Source organism: Cetorhinus maximus, chromosome 28, assembly GCF_964194155.1.
Source record: "Cetorhinus maximus chromosome 28, sCetMax3.hap1.1, whole genome shotgun sequence".
In the NCBI taxonomy this organism is placed as follows: domain Eukaryota; kingdom Metazoa; phylum Chordata; class Chondrichthyes; order Lamniformes; family Cetorhinidae; genus Cetorhinus; species Cetorhinus maximus.
Window position 1 is genome coordinate 23,705,318 of NC_135906.1, and position 26,950 is coordinate 23,732,267.

Below are 26,950 nucleotides of genomic sequence, written 5' to 3' on the forward strand. Positions count from 1 at the left end.
TTCCAGAGTCCATTTTTTTACCCCAAAACAAATGCAGCCCATCAACGAGCAAGAGCCTTTCCAAAACGTATGTAAATTGTCACACAATTTTGTGCAATTGTTGGTGTGATTTAGCCTTCTCCAGTGAGGTTCTAATGGCTCAGTTGGATATTTCACGAATCCAACAGGACTTCCAACTCCGAGTTCGGTGACTTCAGCTTTGTGTGAGAGAACTCGTGGTCAAACAATGAGAAAAATACACCGAGGGCACAGGCTTCAGTCAACGAAGGAATATCAGTCAAAATCCAGGCTACAGTCACCGCTTTTCGCTGTCTATGTCCTTCTTGGACATGTTCATCATTCAGGTGTGTCTTGGGTCCTTGAGTCGGTGTTAAATGCCTCAGCCTATCTGTGGGTCAGTGCAGCACCTTAGTGCATCTACGTAGACAGATATTGGAAGAGTGAAGCCGTCACACACACACACACATATATGCACACGTGGGATTGGACACCGAGGAAACGGGTCAACAATTAGGTAGCTTAGTTGGCGGGTGTTCAGCACGGGCAAAGCAGACAGCGATGTCCACCCACCCCCACCACCTCCCCTCGGGCCAACCGCGGAGAGGAAGTATCCGGGCAGGGGAGGGAGCCGAATATTACAAATCTGCCCCTTTTTTTCCCCAAGGGTGGAAATGGGTTTTCTAAAAGCCACGAGAATTTTTAACCTTTTAAAGTTTTACAGAGAGAGAGAGAGAAATAAGGTGGACGAGGTAACCCGTTCTCCCCTTTTGTGTGAGACCCCAGGGGGGGTGAGTTTGGACTCTGCTCCTGCACAAGGTGCTGATGTGGACAGCAGGGTTGCCGAGTCGGCGTTTCTGCCGGACAAGTTTCTCCTCTTGTTTTGTATTTAGCGGGGGGCGGGGACGGGGGATTTTCAGTCTAAACCTTGGTCGCTCCTTTCTCCCTGGCAGCCGGGAGGGGGTGGGTTTGAAGGGAGGTGGGGGTCCCTCCCGTTGACACGCAGCAGCTCCGGGCTGTGCAGGGGAGAGCCCCCGTCCTCAGACCCCCCCGCCGCCCGCAGGGCGCGCTTCGCGGCCGCCGCCCGGGGCCGCTCGGCGGGATCCGGCAGCAGCAGCGGCGGCGGCGAGTGGCCGTGCGCCCCTGGGTGAGGGCAGGTCTCCACCAAGCCGGTGTCCGCCGGGACCGGGGGGGTGGAGGAGGAGGGGGTGAGGGGGGGGAGGAGGAGGAGGAGATGGGGCGAGCCAGGGCGTCTGGCCGAGAAAGCGACCGGCGGGGTCGTCTCCCCCGCCGGGCGGCCGTGATCGGGGGACCGGGACCCGCAGCCGCGCTCTTCGTGACCGTCGACGCGCGGGTCGCACGTCCGGATCACACGCGGAGCGCCCTCCCCGCCGGCGGCGGCGGCGGGCGAGCTGGGCCCGTCCGCTTCCCAGGCGGCGGGGTCGCCGCCGCCGGCCCGGCTGGGGGTGTCCAGCAGCCCGTCCCGGCCGAAAGCTTGGAGCGGCGGCGCGAATCCCGCCGGCGGCGCGGTCCCCGCCTTCTCCTCGCCGCCGCCGCCCAGGTTCAGGCCGCTCTCCCCGGCCTCGCTCCCCCTCCGCTCCGGCTGGGCGTCCTCCGAGAGGAAGTGGATCTTGGCCAGGGGCTTGTGGTCGGTGTAGGTGCCGCAGGAGCAGACGGTGGACTGGGTGTCCTGGCACAGGCAGCTGTACATGGAGGCGTCGGAGGACACGCTGTTCCTGCGCTTCAGCAAGTGGAAAGGGCGGGCGGTGCGGGCGATGCTGCTGCGGAAACTCGCGGGCGAAGGGCCGCTGGGCAAGAGGCGGCTGAACAGCGGCACATGGTGCCGGTTGCCCTGTTCCATGTTCTCCTCAATCTCTTCCATCGGTTGAAAGTGCATGTCGTCTTTCGAAATCCTAGCAATTCAAAAAGAGAATTAGAATTGAGTGTCCCAGTGGGAAAAGCTCACTTGCTCCTCATAACAATTCAGCATCAACCCCTTTGGTCACTGTTTCGTTTGCACTTCAGCCCCACGCTCCTGATCTACGGACACCCCGGTGCGGAGGAGGACCTCCTCGTGAACCTGCTCCTGGCCAAGTTGGCCATTAATAGGTCCAGGCGGCGGGCGATCGAGGGGATTCGTCCGACCGGACTGTCTGCCCCTTTTCCGCGGCTACATTCGCGGTCGGGTGTCCCTGGAGAGGGAGCACACGGTGTCTGCCGGCACCATCGAGGCCTTCCGTGCCCGGTGGGCACCGCGGGGTGGGGGGGGGGGGGGGCTGGGGTGCTTTATCGACCCCTTTAATCACATTTTGATTTGATGTTTGTAAGTTTTTACAGCTAACCTAACTTAGGGGCTGTGTTTATTTTACCCCTGATTTTGTTGCTTTCGCTTATTTGGTTGACTCAGAAAGAGTATAACCTCCCTTCCCCCCCCCCCCCTCTCAACGAAAGCACAGCGCCTCACCCTAGGCATATGTGGCAATGGATGGGTACAGAGCAAGATCCCACTAGCTGTTTTTGGTTGACGGGCACAATGCTGGCTGCAGATCTCCCTAGTCTGAACAGACCAGCCCCCAACTAAGCAGGCCCTTGGTTTTGGCACTCAATAGCACACTCAATTCGCACCAAATCATTTGAAAGGGAAATTCGAAGGAAGCCTCCTCATGGCTTGGAGCTTCACAGTTGACAGACAGCCAATGTTAAAACACCAGACACACCGTGGTCTGCTTGAAGGGTTACCGTTTGTAGAGGTAACAAGGTGTTTTACCTTCAGGGAATTGAACCAAGAAGAGCAACAATTCACCATCTTTCTGCATATCCCAAACTGTATCCCCAAAAAACAGACATTGCAAAGGGCAGTGTGACATTGCTCAGTAGATAACCCTCGCTTGACCAGTGCAGGTCCAGAAGATGTATTCGCCATTGTGGTCCAATCAGCCCATTTTTTTTAAAAAAAGGCTTGCATTTATATAGCTCCTTTCACACCACTGGATTTCCCAAAGCACTTTACAGCCAATGAAGTACTTTCAAAGTGTAGGTATTGCTGTAATGTAGCAGCCACTTTGTGCACAGCAAGCTCCCACAAACAACAATGTGATGATGGCCTGATAACCCATTGCTTTAGTGATGTTGATTGAGGGATCGAATATCAGCCAGGACACCTGGGATAACTCCCCTGCTCCTCTTCATAATAGCACCCTGGAACCTTTCACATCCACCAGGGAGGGCAGTTTAACATCCCATCTGAAAAATGGTATCTCTAACAGTGCAGCACTCCTTCAGTCGCGCACAGTAATGTCAGCCTAGATTTTGGTGCTCACATCTCTGGAGTGGGACTTGAACCTGCAATCTTCTGACTCAGAGGCAAGGGTGCTGTGAACTAATACACAAACACACACGCACACGATCAAGTCACTGAGGCCCATTTCCCACATTTCGCTCTCCCACCTTTTGCATTCCAATGTCAAGAAGCAGCATAGGCCGAATGCAAAGTCAAAACTCCCCTTCATGTGACTTCTTTTCACCTCAGTCACCTTAAGTACAGAAGATTTTAGCTCACAGCCTCAGATATTAAAACTGGCGCTCATAAGGGGACAAGCCACCATGTGGACACATTTTAAAGACTGTTCAACTTCAGAAGATAAGAGAAGGACGTTGTTCAACACATTGAAAGGGCAACACAAATTGGATGCTGCATTTCCAACGCAACAGCCACTACACTTTATTGCATTTTGGGATGCCCCGAGGTCATGAAAGGTGCTATTTAAACGGAAGCCTTGCTTTGTTATCCAAAAAGACTTCTACACTTTTATTTTTTTTTGCTTTCATCCACGTTGAATGGCTCGATAAGCTTGAAAAATTAGCTTGGCCCTTCCTCCCCTGTACCAGCACCTCGCCCAGTCATGCAATACCGTCAAGTTGTAACAACTCACGTCATGTCGAACGTGGAGCCCTGGAAGGATGGTTTCTGCAGCACAAACACAGTGGCAGCAGTGTATGGGGGACGAGGGTTGGACTCATTCCAGTATCGATCCTTTTCCATGAGGGGCAAATCCTGATACATGTCATCGACCGCCATCATTGACACCTGAATGCAACAGTCACAACTACAGTCAATGCAACCCTGCAAAAAAGGGACAGCCAGCTCAACAAGAGTAACTCAGTCGAGGAATGTTTAGGAGAGACTTTGGGGAGGGCGGGGGTGGGGGGTGGAGAGAGGAGATACAGTCAAAAAAGATCTTGCTTTCCCCCCTCCCCACCCCCCCAGCCCTCTAGGTTTCTTGCCTCCTCTCCTGACTGTGTGAACTCATGCTGGTGTATGGCTCCATGGGTACCTGCAACTTTTCAGTATCTTACAAAGGTGGTCACTCATAATGCACAAGGTAAGACAGAATGTCAACAGGCTAGTTGACTGAGAATCGGAAGCAGAGCCTTATCCTGTTGTCCACATGCGCACACTTTCCATCTAGACGGCATCTGGGACTTGGAATCCTGCCTCTTCTTAAACTTTCCTGGCACAGGCACACAAAACCAATTGTAACCTCCCCGTTCCATCTAAATCAGAGCTTAGCATAGATCAGGGGTCAACTGTGGAAACTCTCAACAAATCTGTGTGGCTCGCTACCAGACTAGGCAGTGCATCCATCTACTGTTTATCTTCTTAAATAGGATCAAACGAGCAGTAATAGAGCAAGTTGAGTGCTTATGCTCTGGTGTCTTGTAGAGGCACTTTGGAAGTAAAGGCAGTTGAGGCACCATCAACACTGTCACTGTGCTGCTCCTGGTCCTTTGTGTGCAGCAGTCATTACCTGAAAGTTTCGATCGATCAAACGATTTGTTTCAAAATCATCATCATCTTCTCCAAAGGGGTTTATTAGTTGTTCTGCTACCTGCAATCAGACACAACAACTTCAATCATACAATCGGTTCTTGGCCCACAGCTTGCAACGTTCATTGAACCAACCCCAAGGAGTGAAATGAACACCTTTGAATGGAGGAACCCAGATGAAGGAGCAAGATTCCTAAATGCCGAGAGATCAAAGTCAAAACATGTGGAAGAGAGGGCCAGGTAGGCCGTAGATTAATGATTAGCTGACACAGACTATAGCAGGGAAGAAAGTTAGCTGCCGAGATACAGGAAGTGTTCTACAACTCCTGAAGTCTCCCCATCAATGACAATAGCTGGAGTTGGAGGGGCTTGTCCAGAGAAAGGCTGCTGGAGGATTGTGGCCTTGCTGATGTTGGGTGAGAGACTCTTGCATGTGGAACTGAAGAGATTGGGGGTGGTCTGAATGTCACTTGCACTGTGGGCCACAACAGCACAGCCGTAGGCATATTGTAAATCATGGATATGCTGGAGGGTCACTCCAATCTTGGCTCTCAGCCTGTTGAGGTTGAAAAGCTTCCCATTGAGTCAAAACTCAAATCACGACCCCATGTGGGACCTGGTCACAAATGAGTTCTATGACCAGGCTGAGGTAGGTTGTGAAGAGAGTTGGTGCAAATCACAGAGCAAGAAGAGGTTTAAGGGCAATCTGAAGGCCCTCGTTGAAAAAGGGGGGACAAATTGAGGTCGGTGGGACGAACTTGCCAAAAAAAACGTATCACGTGGCGACGCCTCATCATCAAACCACAACACCGTCGAAAACTGACCACGTGAACTCTGCTGCGGGGGGAGCTCTTGCTCCCTCAGGGCAACTCTTATCCTCTCTGCCCGTAGACCTGTAGCTCCAGGATTGGCCAGCTGAGTTACCTGAGGACATTCATCACAAAGCCTGGCAGACATCACCCTCGTTTCGAGGGACTGACAACCACGACGGTAGCAGGAGAGAAAGACCTGAGCTCCATTGTTTTGAGAAGATTATTTTTGGATTAGGGAACAGTCTGATAAGTTACAGGATGAAGGGGCAGGATAGCACATTGGCAGCTTTAGAGAGTCGTGGAAAGTTCAAAGGAACATTGGCCGTAGCAGCATCGCCAGAGAGAGAAGAAAAGAATCCCTATAAAATAGTTCGCTTTTTTCTTTTACCCCATTCACAAACGTGCCTCCCCCAGTATCAAACATATATTAAACAAGATCTGAATCAAATTCACCACCAACCTAAGTGAATTAAGAGGTTGTACAGCACAAGTTAGTTGTGAGTAGTAAAACAAGTCACCTTTGTCCATTTTGGCATTTGCTGGACTAAGGGAGATTAGAAGTAAATATTACACAGTACCCATTAAGGACAATTATTTCAATGTCCCATTTTAGTGCTGCTGTGATCACCGAACCATAAGGACATAAAAAATAAGAGCAGGTAGACAATATGGCGCTTCGAGTCTGCTCCGCCATCGATCCCACTACGATCGTGGCTGATCTTCTGCCTCAACTCCACTCCCCATATCCCTTGATTCCCTGAGAAACCAAAAATCTGTCTACTCCAGCCTTTAATTTCCTCAACAATGGATTATCCATAACCAACATCCTGGGGGTTACCATTGACCAGAAACTGAACTGGACTAGCCATATAAATACTGTGGCTACAAGAGCAGGTCAGAGGCTAGGAACCCTGCGGTGAGTAACTCACCTCCTGACTCCACAAAGCCTGTCCACCATCTACAAGGCACAAGTCAGGAGTGTGATGGAATACCCCCCACTTGCCTGGATGAGTGCGGCTCCAACAACACCTAAGTTTGACATCATCCAGGACAAAGCAGCCCACTTGATTGGTATCCCATACAGCACCTCAACCATTCACTCCCTCCACCACCGACGCACAGTGGCAGCAGTGTGTACAATTTACAAGATTCACTGAACTAGCCTAGGCTCCTTCGACAGCACCATCCAAACACGTGACCGCTACCATCTAGAAGGATAAGGGCAGCCAATGCATGGGAACACCACCACCTGTAAGTTCCCCCCCAAGCCACACATCATTCTGACTTGGAACTATATCACCGTTCTTTCACTGTCACTGGATCAAAATCCTGGAACTCCCTCCCTAACAGCACTGTGAGTGAACCTACACTATGTGGACTGCAGCAGTTTAAGAAGGCAGCTCACCGCCACCTTCTCAGGGGCAATTAGGGATGGGCAACAAATGCTGGCCTAGCCAGCGATGCCCACATTCCATGAATGGATTCAACAAAAAGCCTTTAGGGTAGAAAATGCCAAAGATTGCCAACACTCGGAGTTAAAACATTTCTCCTCATCTCAGTCCCGAGACTGTGCCCCCTTGTTCTATATTCCCCTGCCAGTGTCTCCTGTCAAGCCCCTTTAGGATCTTGTATGTTTCAATGAGATCACCTCTCATTCTTTTAAACTCCAGAGTGCAGCCATAGCCAAATGGTTACCACTACATAAGTGACCAGGATGCGTAAAGAGTATAGTAACCAGACTTCAGAGCTGAATGGCAAATTAAGTACATCAATGCGATGCTTGAACTCACAGCCGCCCAACTCCAAGAACAGCACTTTATCAAGCAAGTGAACAATCTCCCAAGTGACAGTGGCAGTAAACCAGCGAGTGTGCTAGGAGCTACAGGACCAAGAGGTTTGGAACAGTTGGATTCTTGTTAAAATAAGGATGCACTCAAGCATAATTACGGTATGTTTTTTACAGTGTTGGCCTTACCTTCAGCCAACCAGCGTAGAAGAAGAACTGTAACAGGGTGAACACGGGGACATACAGGTCAATGTCATGCCCTGCGTAGCCTTGGGCAGGGTCAAGAAACTGTCGTCCAATCAGGCAGGTCATGAAGAAACTGTACACTGCAATGGTGACCACCTGTGGAGAGAGAAGTGGGGGGGGTGGTGGGGGGTGGTGGTGAAACATATAATTAACACACCTTCCAAGGAAAATCTCCCAGAGTTTTCAACATCATCTTCCTGCCCTTTAATTGCAGGCCATGTGTGAACATCTGAGGAGAAGGTGACCAGATGCCAGATCACCATCGATGCTGCTCCAAAACTGACTTGGTCGAGGCATTATCCAGGGTATCTCACTCCAGCTGAAGGTAAGACCACCTTTCCCTCCTTAAAGGGAAGCGCAAAGCCTGTGCTCAATACCTTGTATCTGTACAACCAAGGACCTGGGAGGAAGAAGAATCAACATACATGCAAAACCCTATCCCACCATTCCTTTTTTCCCCCCTGCATGGATGTGGACATCACTGGCAAGACCAGCATTTGTTGCTTATCCCTAATTGCCCTCGAGCTGAATGGCTTGCCATTTCAGAGGGCAGATAATAGTCAACCATCATATGGAGGCCTGACTGGGTAGGGATGGCAGATTTCCTTCCCTTAGATGGGTTTTTACAACAATCAATGTTAGTTGTCATGGTCACCATTACTGAGAGCACCTCTTATTTTATATTCCAGGTTTATTTATGAATTTAAATTCCAGTAGCTGGCAAGATGGGATTTGAACCCATGTCCCCCAGGGCATTAGCCTAGATAGATGGATTATTAGCCAGTGACTATATTAACGCTCACAGAGAAATATACGACTGCAAGCCACAGTGTACTATTGTCTCCTTTGCTCCTATGGATGTTGCCCCTTTGGAGTTCCATAAGGTACCAGTACCATATTGTTCCTCACTCCAATAGCTATTCTTTATTGCACAAACCTTGCTACCAAGTCTTGATGGTCCATTCAACCAAGGGAAGCTGAGCCTTATTCCCAGACCCCACCACAAACATGTAGTTCAAGTGGAGGACACTCGATAATGATCAGGAGCAGCAGCCCCTAGCTATCTCGGCCCAAAGCTCTGCAATTCCCTCCCTAAACCTCTCTAAGACACTCCGTAGAAGCTCCGGGCCGGATTTTCCAGCCCCACCACCTGAAGGCATCGTTGCAGACGGGATGGGAAAGTTTGGAGAGCCGTTGACTTTTAAACAGCTCTCCAAATTTTCCTGTCCCCCCCCACCACCTCCCCCGATGATGCCCGCCAGAGGCGGAGCCAGAAGATCCTGGCCAACCCCACCTTCGGCCAAGCTTTTGGTCATCTGTCCAAATATCTGTCACATGGCCTCGGTGCCAAATTTGGTTTGTTCAGGCTCCTGCGGAGCAGCCTTGGGGATGTTTTGCTGCTTTATGGAGGAGATATATAAATGCAAGTTGTTGTTGTCGGCATTCTCCTACCTAACACACAAGGCAGCAAGGTTAAAACACAATGCCCTCCTTCCTCATATCCCTCCCAGCCAAAATTCTCTTTATCCTCCCTTCCGCCCTTCCCCATCATCAACCTCAAACGATGCAAGCCCAACTCAAGAGAGCAGGCGTTGTTTCTGGGATAATAAAAGGCAGATGCCGGAGATCCTAAATAAAAACAGGAAACTCAGCAGGCCCGACAGCATCTAGTGGAGAGGGGAAACGCAGCCAACGTTTTGAGTCCGGGGTGACTCTTCCTTGGAACCGATTCTGGGATCTTGGCTGATCTGAGCCGCAGGAAGTTGGTTAGTTTTTTTAAAAAACATACTGCGGCAGGATTGCCAGGGTAACATGCTGGGAGAGCGCGTCTGTGAATCAGGGAACTGCAATGCGAGGGAGGTGGAGCCACACTGTTGTTGCAACAGTGGATGAGTTTTTCCTGGTGGTAAATTTAGTTCCCACACGCGTAATTAGTAATGCAAACTGGTTCCCAGAGGAAGCTGCCAGCACCCACTACTTACAATTATAAGATTTTCCCTATAATCAGCAGGGGAGACAGTTCCAGTCCATTCATAACTCCCAAGGTTCAGAGGCGGGTTAGAAAGACTCATCGCAGTATTGGCGCCATGCATTTGGGAGGAAGGTGCTGCAAGGCACTGCCAGTTTGGAATACACCAGGGACATGAGAAAATGAACAGAGATCCAGCTGTTGGAAGGTTTGAAGAGGAGGTTGGTTTTTTTTTTTAAAATGCTGATCGTGAATTAAAGAGAGAGAGAGAGAACGAACGAGAGAAAAAAAGAGAAAGAGCCAGAGAGAAAAAACAAGAAAGGAAGCAGGAGGGAAAAGCATAAACGCATCCCAGCGGTAATTCAATGGGTGGCACTCTCGCCTCCGAGTCACAAGGTTCTGGCTTCAAGTCCTACTTCATGTTTCGAGTGTAAAAGTCAAGGCTGATGCTGCAGTGGAATACTGAGGGAGTGCTGCACTGTCAGAGGTGCCACCTTTCAGATGACACTTTGAACTGAGGCCCCTATGCCTGGCTTGGGTGGGTGTTAAAATAATCCCATGGCACTCCTTCGAAGAGTGGACGGGAGAGGATGGCGTAAGGCAAGATGAGCGTGACGTACCGTGACTGCAGGTCTCCTGGCAGGGGTAGGCTACAAGCAGCAACGTTCTGACCAAGAGCAGGGGAGTTATCCCTGGCGTCCTGACCAATATTTATCCCTCAGTCAACATCACAAAAGCAGGTTATCTGGTTATAATCACATGGCTGTTCCTGGGAGCTTGCTGTGTGCAAATTGGCTGCCGTGTTTCCTCCATTACAACAGTGACTGCCCTTCAGAAAGTACATCATCGGCTGTGAAACACCTTGAGACATCCGGCAGTGCTATATAAATGAAAGTCTTTTTGATGAATGAATGAATGTTGCTCACTCACCGATAAAGATAATTTTGGCCGGGAGGGATATGAGGAAGGAGGACATTGTGTTTTAACATTATTCACCAGTGGTTCTGGCTTATGTTCAGACTGCAGGTGTGAGCGTCCCAGAAGAGATTTCTTTTACCACTTCTCCCCCTCAGGCCCAACTCCTCCACCAGGCATAATTCACGGTGGAGGTGCCATGTTTGTGGGATGACGGACGAGGACAGGTTTGGGTGCCAACCACCCAGCAATAATCAGACCCAAGTCGCTATTATTTGTGTGCGACCAGCAGGGGGAGCCTCCACACGCTATTCACCCAAAAAAAGGGAGCATCGTACCCACGGCTAAGCCTGTCCCTGGATCCTTCCTCCGCACACAGCTGCATTTCCGATCTGAGCCACTAGATGGGGATCAGGACCCACCTCCCACTCACAAACCAGAAACCAAGCCCTCCTTTGCCACCCAGGCTTAAGATTAGCAAAGGCAGCGGAATTAAAGGCAGGAAAGTCTGCCACCCTCCTGGCTTAGGAGGATCCGCTACTTGCTGCCAAGCCGCTCATGGTAATGGCGGAGGAAAAGCCCGTCACCCAGTCTGCAAGGGTCACAGCGTCGAAAACACCACCGAAATTTACCTGTGTGTACACCAGTGGGATACTGATCCAGTCATAGTGAAAGAGGAGGCTGCACTTGGCTCTAAAAGTATTCAGTTCCTGAAGGAGAAAAAAATAAATAAACAGGGAACAAAAAAAAGTGCCACATTAAAAGAGAGACCACAATAACATTTCTCTGAGTAGAATAAGTGAGTAACACAGGAAAAAGGACAACGAATGAAGCACAGATATATATATGGGATAAGCAAATACACCACCAGTGAAGGCAACAGTGCGTAGTGAGGATCACATCAGCAATTTGGTTTTGTTTTTAAAAAATGCTGTTTGGCGTCATTATTATTACGTTTCACGCCAATCTTCGGTTACCCGTGGACCTCCCGTGGCATTGATCGTGGGCACAGTGAACGCTCAGCTCCAGTTAATCCGGCCCTGACGCTCTTCACGACAAAGCCCCCTGGGGTATAAATCCAGTGGAGCCCGCTTTGCATTCAACAACAACAACAACAACAAGTTGCATTTATATAGCGCCTTCAACCATCGTGGACACTTCAAGTGTTTCACGCCAAAGCGCCATCAGACGGAAAATCTGACATTCGGCCGCAGACTGGCGAGAACGAAGGGGCCATTAGGGATGGGCAACAAAATGATGGTCTTGCCAGTGATGCCACATCCCGTGAAGGAATAAAGTTACGCACCCCCTCACCCAAGAGGCATAGGACCTTCCTATCCAGAACCCTCATAATTATAAACACCTCCATCAGGACTCCCCTCAGCCTCCTCTGTTCCAAAAAAAAACCCCCCCAAGCTTGTCCAATCTTTCCTCAGAACTCAAATTCTGCAGTCTAGGCAACATCCTTATCAATCTCCCTGGACCATCTCTAGTGCAGGCATATCTTTCCTATTTTGTAGTGACAAGGATTGTACGCGGTTTTCCAGCTGTAGTCTAACTGGTGTTTTATACAGTTTCAGCATAACCTCCCTGCTCTTATAGTCAATGCTTCGTACCTTCCCACACGCCTGCTTGACTGCCTTATCCCCCTTCGGGGATCTGTGGAGATGTGCTCCAAGGTTCATCAGGACTCCCCACAGCCTCTGTTCCTCCACACTTCTCAGTATCCTACCATCTGTTGTGTATTCCTTGGCCTTGTTAGCCTTCCTCAAATGCATTACCTCACACTTCGAAAACCCTCCATGATCTCGACACTTTTTTATAGAAAATAGAAGATTCACTCTGCGGGAAATAATTGGTACTTTTGTAATGTTACCACACTGCTGGTTCAGTGAAACTCTCCAATTAAAAGAGACACAAACACAATTTCTCCCTCCCTCTCCAGCCACCATTTTGCCTCCTTCTCTCGAGCTGCTGGGACTCAGCGCCTGCTGCCCTCAGCCCCTTACACACGGGGCCGTTCTCTTATCTGACCAGAGGGAGCGCCATCATCTAGTTCAGTCGCATCTCCGTGTCTCGCCCCCCCCTGCCCACCCACACCTCCACCACCCTCCTCCATTAGGTGGGACTTCCAGTATCATAGAATGGTTCCAGTATCACAGAAGGTCATTTGGCCCATTAGGTCTATGCTAGCTCTCTGCAAGACTGACTTAGTTAATCCACCATAGTCCTGCACATTTAAAGTGAGAGTCACTGGGTACCCACCAGGAGCTGGAACATGGACTGAACTTTCTTTCCATTGCTTAGGGTACATTGAGTCTAACTGTAGTGCTCTAGTGCCACTGACTTAGCACAGGATGTAAATTCAGCCCAGTCTCTCTTACTCAAGTTACCCAATGTTTTAACTGTTATGCTCCAGAAAGCCAGGTGGTCATGGATACAACTGGAGCCAATCTTTACGCCCTGCGGTAACCACTGGCCGCAGAAGCCCTCACGCGTAGCGGTGGACACCAGGTGCTCACTTTCCAGGGACACCCAGTTGCGAACGTAGCCACAAGAGGGCCAGGCAGTCAGGTGTATATTCCCATATACTCTTCTGGGTACCAAGTCAAGAAAATTAACTGACTAATTAAAGAACCATCCATTAAAAGGGCACTGTTAAAAAACAAAGCTTCAATGGAAACTCAGTGAATTAAATTGAAATGTCATTATGAGTGGCGATGATGCCCTGCAGCTCCTGTGGTGCCCACTGGCCAGAGAAAGCCCCAAGCGCACCCACTGGTGGGCACTTTGTGCTCACTCCCCAGGGACACCCGGAACATAGCCGCGGAAGAGGGGCAGGCAGCCGGTTCTGGACCATCCCCTCAATTGCCCGCCACCTGGACCTGTTAATGGCCACCTTGGCCAGGCCCAGGAGGAGGAGGTCCCCCACCTTGCCCACTGGCACCCCTGCCATCTCCTTCCACACCGGGTGGCCAGAGATCAGGAGCAAGGCCGGGGTTTGCTGCCCCACCACCGGACAGTCAGCAGGGAACGCACCCCCGCCGATAGCGGCTGCCCCGCAGGCGCTGGATTGGCTGGAGATCGAGCTTTCGCCACTCACTCGGGAGGAAGGCCTGCTTCAGAGAGCCAGCTCTGTAGCCCCAGCAGCAGCTATGGCCAGGCCTGAGGCTACGAACATGTCCCCCAGACGCAAATTCTCAAGAGTCCAGGACCAGGTAAGTGCGGGTGGTCTCGCGGCCGGGGAGGGGAGCTGAGGTCCAGGGAGGCGGGAGAGAGGGGTGAGGTCTTGATGGAGAGGCAGGGGAAAGGGGGTAGGGGGGGGGGGCGGGGGGAATGAGACGCCTGTGGAGAAGAGGGGGGCAGCCCTTGTGGGGTGGGTGTTGGGGCCGGGCACCTGATGTTGAGAGGAGGCCATTGAGGGAGACCCACCCTTCCCATTCCTGACAGAGGCCCGATCAGGGCGACCTTCCCGGTTACCCCCTGCCCCTGAACTCCTCCCGCTAGCCTTAGAATTGAGGCTGGGTGGGAAATGGCCATTAATTGCCCACTTGAGGGTCTCCATCTGGGCAAGGGAAGGCAAGATGGTCTAGGCCTCATCCGCAACCCCCCACCCCGTTAAATTGCGGACATGCTAGAGCAGGTAGGAGAGCGCTGGGAAGGGCATCTGGGGAATTTTACAGGCACCCCCACCACCTGCAAACTGAATGGCAAAATGGGGGGTGAAATTCTGCCCAAGAGATCATTCAAGATACATGACGTATAAATGATGCACCCAGGAACAGTAAACTTTTTAACCATTCCTCCTTATAATGCGGACTCAATGTCATTTGTAACCTCAACCAGTCAAAAGGGTAATGGAGAGGTTAAAGATATCGGGCAAGTGACCCAGAACAAGAGGCACATGGAATTCGCTGTGCCCCATGACATTCTGTGCCTCTTGTTCAAAATGATCGTTTAAAAGGTCTCTGCGCAACAGCAAACTCCTTGGGACAGTGAGAGGGAGAAGGACAGAAGCGTTGATGTCCAAATGGACCTGGATGTCCCTGTCCACGAGTCACACTGAAAGCTAACGTGCAGGTGCAACAAGCGATTAGGACGGCAAATGGTATCGCAAGAGGAGTAAAGATGTCTTGCTGCACTTGCGTGGGGCCTTGGTAAGACTGCAGCTGGAGTATTGTGTACAGTTTTGATCCCCTTATCTAAGGAAGGATATACTTGCCATAGAGGGAGCGCAGCGATTGTTCACCAGGCTGATTTTTGGGATGGCAGGATTGTCCTATGAGAAGAGTTTGAGGAAACTGGGCCTCTATTCTCTAGAGTTTAGAAGAAATAGAGGTGACCTCATTGAAACATTGGAAGTTCTTACAGGGCTCACCAGGGCAGATACAGGAAGGATGTTTCCCCTGACTTGGGGGTGGGGTGTGGGGTGGGTTATCCTAGAACCAGGGGACACAGTCTCAGAATAAGGGACAGGCCATTTAGGACTGAGATGGAGAGGAATGTCTTCACTCAGAGTGTGGTAAATCTTTGGAATTCTCTACCCCAGAGGGCTGTGGAGGCTCAGGCATTGACTATGTTCAAGACAGATATCGATAGATTTCTAGATAGTAAAGACATCAGGGGATATGGGGAGACGGTGGGGAAATGGCACTGAGGTAGCAGATCAGCCATGATCCAGTTGAATGCGGAGCAGGCTTGAAGGGTTGAATGGTCTACTCCCCTTTTCATTTCCTACGTTCCTAAGCCGACATGGATAGAATGATACTGCAGAGAAGGAAGCCATTCGGCCCATCTCCGCTGACCAAGCTCGATGCCAAAAGAGGAGAACAGAAGATGGGAACAAACAAGACAGCCCCCCACCCCCCCCGCCTCAGTCGAGAATCAGCAACATTCAAAAGACCAATACCTCCATTAACAGCTTGAGTGCGTTGTCATCCCTTATCCTTCCTTCTTTCCGACCATTTGCAGCCAGGTTTGTGAACCATACACAGGGAATCCAGTACTTATTATAGGGAGAGTGAAGACTTTCATATTTCTTTCGTTCGTCTCTGGTCATAAACCCTGCAAAGGAAACAGGTGGTTCCTTTACATCTAACAATTCAAGCGCCATTAACTTGAATACTTTGGGCATCCCCCTGCCATTATTATTAGCCTTTTTCTAAGGCCTCATTTGTCAGTTTTGATGGTTTAAATGGACATTGAAACACCTCAGGGTGCAACTTGAGAGTGAGCAATGAATTCTGCCCTTCTGACAACAACAAACTATACCCTGTATAGCGCCTTGAATGTAATTAAAATGTCCCAAGGTGCTCCACAGGAGCAAACTTTGACACCGAGCCATATAAGGAGATATTATAGGACAGGTGGCCAAATCTTGGTCAAAGTGGTAGGCTTTAAAAAGTGTCTTAAAGAAGAAAAGAGAGGTGGAAAGGAGGAAAGGTATAGGGAGGGGATTCCAGAACTCAGGGCCTAGACAACTAAAGGCACAACCACCAGAAATGGAGCGATTAAAATCGGGGATGCACAAGAGGCCAGAATTAGAGGAGCGCAGAGATGCTGGAGGGTTGGTGGAGACGACAGAGATAGGGAGGGGCGAGGCCATGGAGGGATTTGAAAACAAGGATGAGAATTTTAAAGTTTAAGATGCTGCTCGACTGGGAGCCAATGTGGGGTCAGCGAGCGCAGGGGTGACAGGGGAATGGGACTTTGGTGCGAGTCAAGACAAGGGCAGCAGAGTTTCGGATGACTTCAAGTTTACGGAGAGTAGAATGTGGGAGAGCAGCCAGATATGCATTGGAATGGTCGAATATAGAGGTAACAGAGGCATTAATAACCACGCAACCCTACTAAACTGTTTAACTGGTCGCCATACATGTTTGCATGCAGGATGGCTGCCATGTTTACCTCAATAAGAAGGCTGCTGCCAACCATCTTCTTTTGGAGTAGACGTCAATATTTGTTGCCCTTTTTCCTCATGGGACTGGTACAGAAGGACGAATTTTGGGGCATTGGGTGAAATGGTCTCCTGATTCTGCAGGCTTGATGTTTCAATGCTAAATTGAAGAAAGGGGGCTTTGGGAACAACCAGATGGCAGCTAAGCAAGTACAGTGCCACGTCTCAAAGTGATTTGTGCCAGGTAAAGTGCTTTTGCCAATGGAGAGCCCAAGGCGATATATAAATGCAGTCGCTTTCCTAGTCTAGAATGGTCCCTTCTTGATAGGGCAAGACTGCAGAGGTAAGTCATTACTTTAACCTTGCTGTGATTTTCAAATGAAGCATGTTACTAGAGAGCAGAACAATTTTGTGCTTCTGATGTTTCCTGGATCTGGTACAAATCATCAAGCCACAGGGTAGATAAAGAGACTGTCTGCTTTTGAATTGATGTGGGAGAGTGGTGAGCATGAGGATAGACATGTCACATAACCACTAGCGGAGTGACCGGTAATTTGACAATAACCTAGAACCTTATCTGGAAGACTATATATCCATAGGTACACCCATATCCACCATACTAGTGACCTTCTCAGATAAAAGTTCAGCTAGATTATTCAGACGGCAGCCACCCTTCACACCACTTTCATTGGCTCATATTTTTCCAAGTCAGTCCTGATGATAGGTTCCAATAACTTAAGAACTGTAAAAAAATGGTCCAGCATAGAAGGACAACATTCGGCCCATTGTATCTGTGATGGCTCTTTGAAAGAACTAGCCAATCAGTCCACCTCCCCTGCTCTTTCTCCATAACCTTGTAAATACTTCCCCTTCAAGTATTTATCCAATTCCCTTTTGCAAGTTACTATTGAATCTGCTTGCGCCACCCATTCAGGCAGCACATTCCAGATCACAACAACCCTACCTTTTCTTCAGGCCACCTCTGGTTCATTTGCCAATTACCTTCAAACTGACAAGTCTATAGTTAGCAGATTCTCTCTCTCTCTGTCTCTCTCACCATCCCTTCCTTCTTAAATAATGAGAGTGACATTCACACCTTGCCAGTCCAACCCCGAACCCCAGAGAGCTTTGAGATGCTCCAATAATTGTCTCACCTGCCTCCACCACATGATCCATTGTTGGGAAGCGTTTGATGACTGCCGTACTGACCGAGCGGAGGATAAGGAGGGCGGAGAGGCTGGCGTATCTCATCATCGTGCGCCGAAGCATGCGCCCCCGTTCATCTGTGCCGTGGACGTTCCCAGAGATGACACACATGAGGCGGTCGGGGAGTGGGATGCTCGTGTATTGGCTCCACCAACGGTTCACGACAAGGGTGACATAAAACCCTGAGAACAGGAAAGCGGACAGGAAAGTTATGGAACAATATGGCTCAAGCGACGAGAAATAACTGGGTCGTGGTTTGGGACAAAGCACAACAGCTCTTTCAAAGAGCCAGCAATGGCACAATGGGCCGAATGGCCTCCTTCTCTACTGTAGCTTTCTATGATCCTAACTTGCTACAATGGGTGGGAACTAATTACAAAGCTGGACTTAATAAGATTGGAAGGACATCAATGTGTTGATGAATTATTGCTCCCAAAAGCCCAGCAATTGCCATTGAATTCAGGACATGAGAGACTCAGGTGAGACCTCATCCAAGTGTAGAAATTCACAAGATCTTCATTCTTTCATGGAATGTCACTAAGGGCGTGTGTGTGTGTTTCACTTGGGTGCCAGCATTTGTCACCGATCCCTAATTGCCTTTGATCTGAGTGGTTTGCTAGGCCATTTCAGGGGGCCAGTTAGGAGTCAACCACCATTGCTGTGGGTCTGGAGTCACATGTAGGCCAGACCAGGTAAGGGTGGCAGATTTCCTTCCCTAAAAGGGCATTAGTGAACCAGATGGGGTTTTTTTTATATAGCAATCAATGATAATCATGGTCACCATCACTGACCAGCTTTCATTTCCAGATTTAATTAACTGAACTTAAATTCCATCAGCTGCCTTGGCGGGATTTGAACCCATGTCCCCAGAGCATTAGCCTGGGGCCTCTAGGATTACCTAGTCCTGTGACATTGCCACCATCTCCCTGTCTGGGATAGCGGATTGCGCCAAAGTGACTTACCCCAAACATCAAAGGACTGGATAATCCTGCGGCCTGGTCTATTGGTGCCATGGGTTCAAATGCAGCCCAAGCTGACAGAAATCAAAAGATTTTCTCTCTCCCGTCAGCTGTCAAGAGTCTAAGTAATGTGATCTGGACAGTATTTTTAGCGGAAGAAAAAGTTGCATTTATATAGTGACTTAAAATTACTTTAAAGTACAGCACTTGTTATATAGGCTAAAACAACTGCCATCCTGTACACCAGGCCCCACAAACAGTAATGAGATGGATGGTCTGTTCTACCTCCTTTTGGTGATTTTTTAAAAAAATTCATTCATGGGATGTGGGGCATCACTGGCCAAGCCAACATTTATTGCCCTTGCTCAGAGGGGCAATTAAGAGTCAACCACATTGCTGTGGGCCTGGAGTCACATGTAGGCCAGACCAGGTAAGGACAGCAGATTTTCCTTCCCTAAAGGATATTAGTGAACCAGATGATTTTTTTTTTAAAAACCACAACTGGCAATGGTTTCACAGTCATCATTATTTTTATTGAATTCAAATTCCACCATCTGCTATGGTGGGATTCAAACCCAGGCGCCCAGAGCATTACCCTGGGTCACTGGTCCAGTGACAATACCACTACACCATCAGCTCCACTATCAGTGCTGCTTGAGGGGCTAATGTTGGCCAGGACATCCCGGAAACAATTCAGTAGTCTTGGGCCACAGGAGGGTTTTTGCAGCAAAATAATACCTCAATGGTCTAGCAGTGGGCAACTCCGAATAATTGGAGCGTGGGGGTTGGAAACGGGAGGGGAAAAGAAAGAGAGAGGGGCATTAACTCTGCATCTGACCCACCGCGCATGCCCAGCAACGCTTGGCAAAGATGCCAGCTCTCAGAAAGTAGATACTTTCTGTCCCGCACGACAAGTATCTTGTGCAGTGACCAGCACACCTTTTTATTTTACCAAAAAACTGTCTGGTTGATTGGTTAATTGGTAAACCCTCGTGGTGGCAGCTGCAGAGTTGTGATGGTGACACAAATAAAACAAGTAATCAAAATTCATAACATAGTTGTAGACAATCATTGAGATAAAAATAAAGTATAAAGTGATAGAAGGATAGCACAATTATGAATATTTCAGTATACAAATAATGACAATACATTGCAAATTGCAGATCTCCTTAATTTACAGAAGAGAAATGAAAGGTCTACTGCACTTTGCATTTTGTATTAAGTCCATGGATCATGTGTTGTCGGGTTGAGTTCATTAAATTCTCAGTCATTTACATACGATTTATGAGTTTTATAAAGTAGGGGACTGAGCCATCTCGTAGCCTATATCTTATTTGCCGAATGGTGTCTTTTGTCCTTAATTCCATTGCACATTTAATTTTTTGTGTGGCTGTAGCAAGAGATAGTGGCAATGGAGTCAGAGTTGCTTTAGAGCAAACACCTTCCATCGCTGCCACCATGTTGTAGTCAGCTGGTCTTTTGTACAAAGCAATAGCTGACAGTGTGCATGGCACAACTCATTGCAACTCCATTGATCACAGGGGAGTCAATTCCCCTCTCTAGCAGGGGGTGAAGACATCGAGCCCAATGTGGCCACCGCAGCCAATGGCAAAGCTGGAGAATTCAAAAGGTCTTAGGGAGGATAGTGAGTACTGCCACTATAGTTAGCATGGTTATAACTCACCACATTGCTGTCACACCTTCCCATGTAGCAAAACTGTGAAAGTAGCTGCTGTGGAACTAAGTCAATGTTGGTTTGTTCACGGGATGTGGGTGTCACTTGCTAGGACAACATTTATTGCCCTTGTTCAGAGGACATTTAAGAGTCAATCACATTGCTGTGGGTCTGGAGTCATGTGTAAGCCACACCAGGTTTCCTTCCCTAAAGGACATTAGTGAATCAGATGGGTTTTTATGACCTAAAGGACATTGGTGAACCAGATGGGTTTTTATGACAATCAGCAATGCTTTCCTGGTCATTGTCAGACTTTTAATTGATTCAAATTCCACCATCTACTGTGGTGGAGATTTGAACTCAGGTCCCCAGAATACTAGTCTAGTACCAATACCACTATGCCACCGCCTCCCCCAAAGTGTCAAGCCAATGTTGCCTAGTATATTAGATTTACAAAGAGTAGGGTGGAAGGTCACCAGAGGCTTGTTCACAATAAGGCCCCCAATGGTGCGACTCTGGTCTCAGCCAGACAAAAGGAAAGGGCATGGGGAAAGGTGGAAATTGGAAACAACCCTCTATGCAGCGGAAGCAAAACAAAAAAAGCCATCTCCAATCTACTTGCTTCCCCATTACAAGGCAGCAAGGCTAGAGGATTTAGACCAAGTGGTGAAATAAGAGAATCTTGTGCATCCAAGAATCTTAGGAAAAGGGGCTGGAGGCAGGAGGAGGTGGGGGGTGGGGTGCGGGGAAATAAAGCAAACAGAAATACAAGGATTAAAAATCAATTTAACCTACCAAGCACAAAAGCCATGGGGATCAGGTTAGCATAGTGGTTGCAATACAGGGCCAGTTTCTCAAAGTATCTCTTCTGCTCTTCCATGAGCACAAACCTTTTACAGAAATGAAAATCAAAAAAAAAAGCAAAGTCTTTAAATCAAACGAACTATTTGCAGACCGTTTTCTCCATTACCAGCCTTCAAACATAGACATTTATAGGAGGAGGCCATTCAGCCCGTCATTGCTGGAGCCATCCAAAATTAATCCCATTGCCCTGCGCACTCTTTCTATTACTCTGCACCTTCCTCTGCTTCAAATGTTTATCCACTTGTACTTTAAAAGATGCAAGCAACTTTTCCTCAACTATTCCCCTCAGGAAACCATTCCATGCTCCAATGACACTCTGTGTAGAAGTTTCTCTTAAACTTGTTCTATTCCGGAAAGCCAGTTGGTGAAGGATGATACCGGAGCCAATCTTTACTCAGTCTTACATTTGTTTACAGAGTGAAACATTACAAGCATACACCTCCTAACTCAACCGCACTGCAGTTCCAGTAAGTGTCTCTTCATATCTACTCAAGTGAAACCCCAATTAATGCCCTCCACTTTTATGTAATTAAACACAATTGATGTACAATTAACAATCTCACTGAGAATTTTAGCCCTAGTGATGTCTCTACATCCAAAGGCAGAGCCTCTAAGACTGGTTTCCACCCAGTTAGTCACTGGGGAAAGGCAGAAGCTCACCACCACCTTCTCCAGGGCAATTAGGAGTGGGCAATAAATGCTGGCAATAAAAGCGATGCCCACACCCTGTGAAAGAATAAATAAAAAAACACCCAAACCTTGTTTTATTTTTAGGGACAGTTGGGCACAATTCGGAGAGAAGGGGCATTTTTGAGGACTCACCAGCCAGGAATCTCACCAGCCTGCTGTGACTCAGTATCCAGACTGGCAGTGTCCGGACACAGAACCAACCCTACGGAATACAAGTGAATGCTCTCCTTAATCTATCAGCTTCACAAGCCACGCGCACCAACAGTTAAGTGCTCAGAGCACTAGCTAAGCCTCCAGACCCATTTGAATCAAACTGGCTTCAGGAGAGGGAGAGGAAAAGCAATTGAAGCATCTCAAAGCCCCCTCTCTTTCTCTCCTCCTCTGTGTGGAACACTATATCGTTTCTGACAGGCTGCTGTGCAATAAATGCCAACAGTCCCCACCTCGCTCACCCACAGGTCCACATACTCCAACTGCCCCTGATATTGTGCACTGGTGGTCATTCTTCAAGGTAGTGAGCATCAACTAGTTATTTGAACATGAGCGGGCATCACAACCAACCAAGCTCAAACCTTTGACCTTCACACTTCAAGCGTCACTAGATAGCATCAGAGTGTCAGGAATTTGTTTCTGGGTTTTTCCTCCCTCACTGGGTCTTCAGGTACATTTTAAGTGTCCCATAGTGGGGGGATCACTCAACCCATCTGAGGCCAAGGTCCAAACTTGACACTGAGAACCACCAAGAGTACAAATTCATGATGGGGTGACTGTAAGCACTATTAAGCACATGGCAGGTTCATGCAGCTCGCATCTACTGACCTGTAAGCAACACTGAGGACTGCGTACATGAAGGAGAAGACGAGGAATTCCTTGTAGAGGAGTTTGTAGATGCTCCCTTTCCATAGAACCAGCAGTTTGGAAAAACTGCAAAAGCGGACATTAGCGACTCTGGCTGTATAGGTGATGGTCATCCCTTGGAGTTAGCAGCAGCCCAGTTTAATGCGAGAGAGAGAGAGAGAGATCGAGAAAGGATTCTGTAGAGGATGGAGGAAAGAGAAGTTCAGACGCCCAGAAATTCAATTCTACAGGACTGAAAAATAAACACAAGCACTGGCTTCCTGTGCCAAGACCATTGGTGATCACACTCAGCAACAGAGAACACAAAGCACACGAGAAAGGACTAGGAGCCTACCAAATGTAGAGATCAATTGTGCCGATGCTTGGAGATATTTGGCTGGGGTAACTAGAATCTGTGGCTTGACAGCTGAAGGTTTCCGCACTTCAGTAAGTCAGGAGATCCAAATGGGATTCAAACTTGCGGCATCCACTTGGGGAACTTCAGACTGATTTGAGAAACCTGGGAAAGAAAAGAATTCTACTTTTCAAAGCAGTGACAACCAATCAATACTTCTTCCTTCATGCCACCCCATACCACCAATATTTTTTCTTCCTCTAGAAGGTATTGAGATTTGGTTTGGAGCATAGGCTCCATTATCTCCATTATCCAGTATCTCAATGGTGTAGCTACCCTTCTTAAGCAAGAAAGGAGAGCTTTGGTTGGGTCTTTGACGATAAAAGGCGACAGATTTTGGTAGGAAGAATGAGGAGAAGCAATACAAAATAAAGGATACAATTCTAAAGTGGGTGCAGGAGCAGAGGAACCTGGAAGTGCACATGCACAAATCATTAAATGTGACAGGACAGGTTAAGAGCGTGATTAATAAAGCATATGGGTCCCTGGACTTTATCAATAGAGGCATAGAGTACAAAAGCAAGGAAGTTATGATAAACCTTTATAAAACACTGGTTCAACCTCAACTGGAGCATTGTGTTCAGTTCTGGGCACCACACTTCAGGAAGGATGTGAAGGCATTAGAATGCAGAAAAGATTTACGAGAATGATTCCAGAGATGAGGAAGTTCAGTTATATGGATAGATTGGAGACGTTGGGGCTGGTCTCCTTGGACAAGAGAAGATTAAGAGATGATTTGATAGAGGTGTTCAAAATCATGAGGGATTGAGGCAGAGTAGATAGGGAGACACTGTTCTGGTTGGCAGAAGGACCAAGAACCAGAAGACACCGATTTGAGGTGATTGGCAAAAGAAGCAACGGTGACAAGAGGAGAAGCCTTTTTACTCAACAAGTGTTTTAGGGTCAGGAAAACACTGCCTCAGAGTGTGGTGGAGGAAGATTCAATTATGGCTTTCAAAAGGAAATTGGATCAATATCTAAGAGAGAAACACTTACAGGGCCTTGGGAAAAAGGCAGAGTGGGATTAGCTGATTTACTCTTGCAGAGAACTGGCATGGCCACAATGAGCTGAATGACCTCCCTCTATGCTGTAACCATTCTATGATTCTACGGCAACCACCAAGACTGAACCTGACTTGTCTTGGTATCCAAAGCTGTGGATTCATCAGGAAGGAGCCCAATTAAACTCCCTACCTCACAGCGCAATGGGACCACGTGGACTGCGGCTGTTCAAGAAGGCAGCTCACACCACCTTCTCAACGGCAAGTACTTCGGTCCCAGTTGGTGCACTGAGCTCCAGTTTATTCAGGAGGCCAAGTCCACTGCACTTGCGCAAGGGAAAGCACCTTCTTAAACACAACAGTAGAATCCCAGACCTACGTTTCAAGGGGAATCAGCTGAGTGAGGTATTCTTGGAAGCTGGGTAGTTCAAACAAGAAAGACTTTATGTCTACAGTCTTCCTATAGTGTTGTAAGCTTGGGAAATCATACCCCTTTGAAATAAAGAAAAACTTTTTCTCTTTTAACAGGTCCTAATTTACATTGCTAGAATGTCGGTTATGTAGAGCTGGCATAAGTTGGTCCTGCTGTTCTCACCTATAATAATAGTGTCTTAAAAGAGGTGGTCCACTAAATATGTTATATATTTGCAGTGCGGTGGATATCCCATTTAATTTCTATTAATAATAGTTCTTTACTTTATCCATAAACAATGTGCTTCACATCACAACCTTAGCTTACTGTTAGAAACAGTGGACTGCCGAATGTTAATCTGTATGAACTGAAACCTAGACAGTACAAATATCACCAATCTTCTCTTAGTGCTCCTGAAGGACCCAGTTAACAATATTGTTATAAAACAAGGGGATAATCACGTGAGACAGGCAGTGTCAGATTGGGCCACACACCACTCCCAATTTTCATTTGCATTAAAGCCAACAGAAATGAATTTCACAAAAGAATACAGAATCAGCAGCTGGTCTGAAATTGTCCATATCACACCATCGGCCAAAGTTAAAATGATCCCATAGTGTTGCCAGAAAGACACAGTTTTTAGTTGAGATCACTCTTGCTTGTAAATTGTGCATCTACGATTTGTGGCTGAAATTCAAACCTGATTAACAGTTTTAAAGCGGACAAGGGAGTTCGCACAAACGTCATTGGAAAATGTGTTACTTCTTTCACACAGCCTGGCTTTCGCGGTCACCTTATACCACACACACTCTGCAACCGCGTCCAGATTTATCCGACAACCTGGTCTGTCAGCGTTGGATTTAACAGAAGACACACACTCTATTCAGTCCTTAATCTCCTAAAAACCAAACTTGGACATGGTTTAATATTATTTAAAGAAGTTTCGTTATTATGGCCCTTTGGACCAGATTTGGGGATGGATACACTGCTGGCTGTTAGGTTGCAGTAAGGTTATAATTCAATTAGGACTGTCCCAATGGCTCAGTGACTGAGTGCAGCATCCGGGATAGTAATGAGATCATCATAAAGCCGGGTTGGCTCCATGGGTCCACTCCTCAGCATTTTTTTTTTTTTTAAAAAGGCTTGTGTTCAAATCCTCCCATTGCCTTGCCCCTCATTATCTCTGTAGCTCTATCCAATTCTGGTCTTTTGTGTACCCCACTATTCCTTGGCCCCACCATTGGCCTTCAAGTGTCTAAACCCAAGCTCAGGAATTCTCACCCCAAACCTCTCCACCTCTGTTCTGCCCCTCTAAGATTCCACCACCTAATACCTGCTCCTTTGATCATGCTTTTGGCCACTTCACGTCACCTTCCTTTGTCTCGGTGTCAATTTTTGTCTGATTAAAAATTGTTTCATTTGTTCATGGGAAGCAGGCGTCGCTGGCTGGGCCAGTATTTATTGCTCATCCCTAACTGCTTTTGAGAAGGTGGTGATGAGCTGCCTTCTTGGGCCGCTGCAGTCCATGTGGAGTAGGTACACCCACAGTGCTGTTAGGGAGGGAGTTCCAGGATTTTGACCCAGCGACAGTGAAGGAACGGTGATATATTTCCAAGTCAGGACGGTGAGTGGCTTGGAGGGGAATTTGCAGTGGTGGTGTTCCCATGTGTCTGCTGCCCTTGTCCTTCTAGAAGATAGAGGTCACAGGTTTGGAAAGTGCTGTTGAAAGATACTTGATGCGTTGCTGCAGTGCATCTAGATGGTACACACTGCTGCCACTGGGCACCGATGGTGGAGGGATGTTTCACCACCTTAAAGGTGCCAAGTAAATGCCATTTGCTGTTATCCAATGCCCAGGCTGGGTCAGGTCAGAGAATCTCATACTGGTAGCATTGGTGGCTCCAAATGGCCCCAGTGTTGTCAGGAGGAAAGTATCTGTTCCCAACCCCCACTTTGGTAGAAAGTGCCCACACGTATTGGCAACATGAGGGGACAGCAACCTCACCCCTCTAAAACAAAACAGTCCCAATTAGCTGGCTGCGATGCCTCCTATAGTCCATCAGCCTGCTGCTCCTCACTGGGTTCATGAACGAAGCTGAGGGGCTTCCCGGCCAACACGACTAAAACGACTACACACTGCGCACACATGATGGGGACAGGGTGGTCAGAAATTCAAAACCTAGGAGGCAGCTCCATTAAGGTTCGTGGGAAATTCCAACCTGACTCGCTTTTGCAAAGCTAACGACCAGTTGACAAAAGTCAGATAGTTTCCTACCGTCACACAAGTGGCCTTACTTGAGGACCAGGACTGAATGAAGCGCTCTCTCGCTCTCCCTCTCGCTCCGGCTGCCTTCCACCCAGCCCATCACAAGCCGAGAAGCTACTCAGCACTTTAACAAGTCAGTGCAGTTGTTCGATTCCGAAGAACAATCCTCTGCTCCG

General features: G+C 48.2%; 1 protein-coding gene across 1 annotated transcript; it reads right to left on the reverse strand.

Annotated features, from left to right (window-relative positions):
• Nucleotides 1–913: 913 nt before the first annotated feature.
• best2 (bestrophin 2) lies at nucleotides 914–26,308 on the reverse strand. The gene is made up of 12 exons (XM_078531101.1): nucleotides 26,242–26,308; nucleotides 23,036–23,200; nucleotides 22,663–22,877; nucleotides 21,085–21,179; nucleotides 17,604–17,837; nucleotides 15,463–15,617; nucleotides 11,186–11,263; nucleotides 7,613–7,765; nucleotides 4,806–4,886; nucleotides 3,930–4,120; nucleotides 1,243–1,910; nucleotides 914–1,140 (listed from the first exon to the last, which is right to left on the reverse strand). Exons 3-12 carry the CDS (start codon nucleotides 22,812–22,814, stop codon nucleotides 914–916), a joined length of 2,034 nt encoding a protein of 677 aa, XP_078387227.1. The 5' UTR covers nucleotides 22,815–22,877; nucleotides 23,036–23,200; nucleotides 26,242–26,308.
• Between the last annotated feature and the right edge of the window lie 642 nt (nucleotides 26,309–26,950).